Source organism: Hippocampus comes, unplaced genomic scaffold (genome assembly GCF_001891065.2).
Source record: "Hippocampus comes isolate QL1 unplaced genomic scaffold, H_comes_QL1_v1.1 scaffold57, whole genome shotgun sequence".
NCBI lineage: Eukaryota > Metazoa > Chordata > Actinopteri > Syngnathiformes > Syngnathidae > Hippocampus > Hippocampus comes.
In genome coordinates this window covers 368,427-374,628 of record NW_017805039.1, presented here as the reverse complement: position 1 = coordinate 374,628, position 6,202 = coordinate 368,427, and the positions used below count along the sequence as shown (strand labels likewise).

Here is a 6,202-nt window from a genome sequence, read left to right as displayed (position 1 = left end):
TTCCGTTGACATTCACATCATTCAAGATTTTTACAATGAAAAAAAATCATCAGTTAAAAATAGTTACTTAAAATCATAAGCAAAAATGTTTTTAAAATGATTCTTGCGTTTTTATACGTTTGTAAAGGAAGCCTAATCGGGGAAGGGGAATCTAAAAATCCATCCCTAAACCTCTACTATGAAGGCCTACCGTGTTTCGACTTTTTTTTTCCATTGCAAGCAAAAATTAATGAACAAATTAAGTCAGACAGAATCGAATACAGAGTTAAACTGTTTTGTAGCTTTTTATTAGAGAAAGAAGGACAACGGACATGAATAAAAGGTAAAAAGAACAAAGCATTTATAATGATACTGCTGTCAGTTTAATTTTTTATAAATGCCTTGTATACAAAGGGTCTGTGCTGTGTCCAAAACAAAGACTTCTGACATTGTGGCTGAGACAGCAGAGATTGTTTGGCTTTTATCTGTGAAATGTATATCAGCAGAGATTGTTTGGCTTTTATCTGTGAAATGTAGGGTGTGAAGTTCACAGTTCCAGCAAATTATATCTCACAGCCACAATGAAATAATACAGATACGCAAGTGTCAAAAAACATCACGTTGAGACCTTGTGGATGAATTAGAACATAATTTAAATTCTATGTCCTAACCAACGTCAGTGACCTCACAGATGTTCTTCTGGGTGGATGGACGAAGATTCCCGCACACACAATAACATCTTGTAGAAAATATACCCAGAAGAGTAAAAAAAGGAAAGAGACTCCATATTTTCTTTCATTTTCATTTCCTATAAAAGTAACGGCACACTGCCTTTTTTTTTTCATTGTAGCTCATTAAGACATTTTAGTTTGAGTACAGCATGAGCTCATCAATGTTATAGGAGAGTTCTTTTTCAGGACAGCAACATATTCATCAATAAAGCAAGGCACAGCTGAAGAGAAAATCACTTTTGTAGTTTGGCCCTCCACTTGCGCGACAATTTACAAGTTGATGCTATTTTAAATGTGCATTATTCTGACAATTCACTTCTATCTGCACAACTTTAGCAAAATTGATCTTATTTGTTTTCTGTCTTCATCACCAGTTATGTAGCAAAGCACACATTACAAGGAGAAAACAAAGCAAATTACACAATTGTTCAAAGCAATCACATAGCTTTGCCTTTAGTCGGCTAGCTTAATCCTAATGCATAATGGGAAACAAGTTTATAACCCTTTGGGCATGATCATTGAATGGAAATGGTGCAGCAACAAATGTAGACATTCAGTATAACAGTACTTCGTCATATATTCTTTATCCTCTGCTCGGAGTTGAAATTAGTGAAAATGTTTCCACTGTACAGACGTCCATGTACATTATATCCATTTGTTTGCATGATACTGCCCCCAGGTGGCCAAGGCTGGCATCAGGACAATGGCCATTCAATTGATTCAAGGTGTTACAATAACTTTTTCCTGTAATTGTATTTAATTATTTAGTTCAAACCACAATATGACAGAATTATATTTTTTGGGGGAGAGGAACGAATTAATGGTAGTTCCGTTTAATTGAATAGGGAAAGTTGATCTGCGATTACGAGTGACTAGAGTTTTGAGTGTGGTCACGGAAAGCCTTCTACTTGTTTCTCAAGGCACTACTGTATTTACAAATAGTTCATTAACAGAGCACTAAAATCTCAAGTGAATGGCCGTGGTGGTTCTGCAGATGTTTTGTATATAGTCATTTATAGTGTCATTATTCTATAAAAATGAAGCTAAATTTATTGATGGGATTGTTTGTAAATTGTTTGCTTTTGCTTGTGTTTCCTTTTGAAACTATATTTTGGGGTGGCAAGTCCCACACTACTTTTAAAGGACTACAATTTTAGTCCAAAACAAAATCGTCATATGAAAAATGAGTGGCAGGTGAGGTTCATGTCAGTTTTACTAAAATTATATCCACAGTTAAAAAAAAAAAAAAAAAGCTTCATTTTGCATCTCGACAGGAACACAGTGATTGTGGTAATGTAAAAATAGACCTGTTACCACTAAGACTGCAAGCTGTCCCTGACTGAAGTGGATGTGTGAATCAGTTTGCCCACACAAAGTATCTTGCTGAATAAAATTCCTCTCTCCTCACACATTCCCTCCTAATGAATAGCAGCTTTGTTTCAGCTGTCAACATCGATTAGACGGTGCTCCAAAACCGACGTCATGGTGGACTCACGGAGGATGCGGCACCACCAGCGCCACGGTCATTTTGTCAAATCGAAACATCCCGCGTGCGCTCTTTACTTTGCCTTCACTTTCTGTTTGGAGGGTGGCGTGGGGGCAGGTTTCGAGGTGGCGCCTGGTGCACGAGCCGACTTGACTGCATCATGCACCGCGTGGCACCTGACACAAGATGCAGCACCACACGGTGGCGTATATCAGTTACTGTGTACGTGGCAATTAATTTGTAGGGATGTGGCAATTTTGTAACAACATTGCTTACCATGTTTTAATTTTCTTCTCAAAAGCTTTGCAAGTTCTGACAATCCTCCTTATCCTCACCTGGCATCATCACAGGGAGTGCACATTTAGAACATATTTCTACACTGCTTGGTCACAATATTAGATACAGTCGACCTGCACGACCTACTTTTCAAGACAAGAGCTGCATCAACTAAACTCTTCTCTTAAAAAAAAAAAAAAAAAAAAAGATATTGTCATAAGTTTATATTGGGCAGGATGACAGGCTAGCTGTTAGAATGTCTGCCTCCCACTTCTTTCAAACCCCGACGCCTGCCTCCCTTCGAGGAGTTAACATATGTGCATATCTGGGTACCTCTTCAGCTCACCTTAATGGGGACAACCAGCATAAAAAATGGATGCATGGTTGTTTCTTAATGTGATTGCAGTGATACAGCTCTTGCAGTGGAGGTTGTTCAGTTGTGCCGGTGTACCTAATGTTGTGGCCGATGATGAGTATTTTTCCAGTAAGATACATATGTTCAAAATCTTACCTGCTGTTTTTTGTAGAGTAGAGGAAAGGAGAAAAGAGCAATGACAGCTGTAACACACACACACAAATATTGACGTTAAAGTCAACAATCAGACAAGTTGAAAGAAAGACATTTGCATTTAACAGTTGTGTTATCTGGTCAAATAGTAACCGAGAACCACACCTGGAAGATGCTTTTCAATACAGTAAGGGGAAAAACATGCCAATTCAAGGTCCAAGATCTGAACTATGAACTGTGAGGCTGATGTATCTAACCACAAGTGCACCATACTTCTGTCACGGTCAATTTATTTGTGAATGTTGATGACAGAACCACGGGGTATTTTCTGAACTCACCAGTTATGACCAGAGTCAGTCCAGCAGTGAGAACGCCGACATAGGTCAGCAGGTACAGCAGCAAAACAAACTGAGAGAAAAAAAAAAAGCCTTCAAAATGCAATTAGAACCAAATCAGTAAGTGCTGAGCAATATTTTGCTTTCAAACATCCCATCGTCTGACCTTGAGCGAATCAAAAACGTTGTCAATGAAAAGAAGACGCTTGAGCTCTGTGACGGCGAACGCTATTAGAAGCACCACCTCTTCCACCAGCATCACCGTCTCCTTGTCTGTCAGTGAACTGTCGTAGTCCAGATATGACCTGCAAACACATTTATATACATCACAATTTGAATAAAATTGGATAAAAGTATGGACATGGACCAATACCTAATAAATTAACAGTCAACCCAATAAAATAAAGTCTGCACCCTGTGGTGTGGAAAAATCTGAGAGCCCTGCCTGACCTTTTACCCCTTCAACACATTTCCAGTCATACTGACCCAATCCTCCAGCGGCGTGCTGCACAACTCCGGTATGAATTTGAACAGAGCTTTGTGAGCCAACATCGGAAAACTGACATCACAAAATGCTAAGCGCCAATTGTGCAATCTAACCCACGAACAAAGAAATTGCAAAAAGAGGCCAAAATGTAATGTCAGTCTATGAGGACTCAGAACTCTGATCATTCTACGTAAAAATGGATGGATAACTTGGATAATCAAGGTTGGCTGTGATCACTCCCACAACGATGCAAACCTCCCTCTCTCAGTTCCGCCAGCCCGCGCTCATCTGTGAAATACCAACACCGTTTCTAACCTGCCTTCACGTTCAGTGTTTAAAGCGTAAATGTGTAAGAAACTATCAATCCAAAGTGAACTTTTCATAAATGTACCTCCCTCTATCTGCCGGGCCAATCAAAGCAACGTGAATGGACTCACTGGAAAGGATGCAGCCCAGGGTTCCAGCGCAGCAGCTCCAGCAGCTTGTAGTAGAGGCGCAGCGGGAAGGTGACGCACATGACGCCCAAACAAATGTGAGAGAGGACAGTGATGGCGCTCAGCTGGAACAGACTGGCCAGACACACCACCAAGCCCGTGAACACCACTCCGGTCCTGCTCGTGCTCTTCCAGTAAACCAGGTCCATCACTACAAACACAACATACGCATTCTGAAATGATTAACTTCATGTGAACTGATCTCGAGTCATTTCGGGAGTATTTCAAGTGGTCCATAATTCAAAGAATTAAATTGGCTGTAATCCCCCCTTTAAAATATGAAGTACCGGTACATAAATATCAAGGGTGACCTAAACACGACACACATTTCATTTCAGACTGTCTAAAGTCTGTCATAACAACACAAGTGCTAACACTTATCACATAATTTGTCATCACATTAAGACTTTCTGCCGCACTCGGTGAAAAGCAAACCTGGGTAATTATTTGGAAACATCGAGATCTTTATGATATTTTGTTTCATAAAATGGATATAAACTGCTTTAAGAGAAGGGAAAAAAATACATTGATTCTCATAAGTGCCTTTCCGCAATGATGTACAGCTATACCAAAATCGGGTTATTTGCTCAATAAAGTGGTTGATAGACGTAGCCATTCATTTTAGCAATGCTAAACGTGAAATAAACAGTATGCCACAGAGGCAATAGTTGAAGAAAAAAAATTTAACAAGTTTCACTGACAACATCTTAACTGAAGGGGAGAGTTCCAAAATGACAACTCATTTATATTCACATCTTTCAGGACAGGAGAGAAGCTAACATCCACCATACTATGATACAACATTGAAAACAAATTTGTACAGTGGATTCACACACACACACACACACACACACACACACACACACACACACACGAAACACTTCTTTAGCAAGAAAAATCTATCAAGCTTTCTCCCGTTCCCTGACTTTTCTCTAGATGAAACAAAAGTCGAACCAGCGTGGGCTCTCACACCTTTCCTGCACAGACCAAATACAGTAAATCAGTTCCCATTTCCACATGCACCTGACAGGCCGATTGACTGACAGCGTGACTGCTCTTAACTTCAAAGTGTGCCACCATTTGTTTCCTTACATTTGCTGGCCATGTCGGCGGCGGTCCTGCTCTCCTCTCTTTCCCTCTTGTTGGCTTTGCACCGCCGCAGGCTTTTTTTGGCCACCACCGCTCTGTCAGCAATATAAGGACGCCGTGGCCTAATTTTATCCCGTATTGGATGGCCCCACTTTGGATACAAACACGCACATGCGCGCGAGCGCTCACACAAATTGGCAACTTGAGACATCACCATGTACTCATCCGTCAGCTTTCAGACACTCCTGTGCCCCCGAGCTAGTTGGTGGCCTACTGGAGGCCGGCACGGACAACATTCATCTGTCGTCACTACGAAAGACATTTGTAAAGTCATCTTTCCTGCAGCTGGATAGCTACTTAACCTCGAATCTGGAACAGAACTCGAACCAGAATTGTAAAATGAGAGCCAGCTTGACAAATCTGAAAACACACGCGCACACACACACACACACACACACACACACACACACACACACACATAAACACACACACACACACACACACACACACACACACACACACACACACACACACACACACACACATCTCACAGTGAAGATGTTTTTCTTTCCCCCATTGAAATGAATGGAAATGCCATGAAAAAACTTGAGGGCACAGGGAACACGCTCACGATTTCACTTCAAAGTGGCCACGTCTCCCAGATTTTCATCGTTTTGATCCAAAGCATTGTTGTCACGGAGCAAGACTTTTATAGACGAGCTGAAATGTTCCAGCATTCTCTGGGTGTTTATGTTCCACTCGTTGCTCTGCTGAGATTCAATGTTTGAATGCCACTGTGACAGCTTTCTGAAACAAC

General features: G+C 40.8%; 1 protein-coding gene across 1 annotated transcript; it reads right to left on the bottom strand.

Moving 5' to 3' along the window:
* Positions 1 to 811: 811 nt before the first annotated feature.
* On the bottom strand, positions 812 to 5,783 carry rtn2b (reticulon 2b). The gene is made up of 7 exons (XM_019863952.1): positions 5,389 to 5,783; positions 4,240 to 4,447; positions 3,482 to 3,620; positions 3,319 to 3,388; positions 2,984 to 3,030; positions 2,473 to 2,531; positions 812 to 2,372 (listed from the first exon to the last, which is right to left on the bottom strand). The coding sequence occupies exons 1-7, from the start codon at positions 5,600 to 5,602 to the stop codon at positions 2,270 to 2,272; spliced, it is 840 nt and encodes a 279-aa protein (XP_019719511.1). The 5' UTR covers positions 5,603 to 5,783; the 3' UTR covers positions 812 to 2,269.
* Positions 5,784 to 6,202: the final 419 nt, after the last annotated feature.

Bases quoted from the DNA above. Each gene is read 5' to 3' on its own strand.
- rtn2b (XM_019863952.1), bottom strand. From the start codon at position 5,602: ATGGTGATGTCTCAAGTTGCCAATTTGTGTGAGCGCTCGCGCGCATGT. The intron at 3,621-4,239 runs GTGAGTCCATTC...ATGTGTTTGCAG, and splicing joins CCTGGGCTGCATCCTTTCCA to GTCATATCTGGACTACGACA. The intron at 3,389-3,481 runs GTCAGACGATGG...TTTTTCTCTCAG, and splicing joins ACGTTTTTGATTCGCTCAAG to TTTGTTTTGCTGCTGTACCT.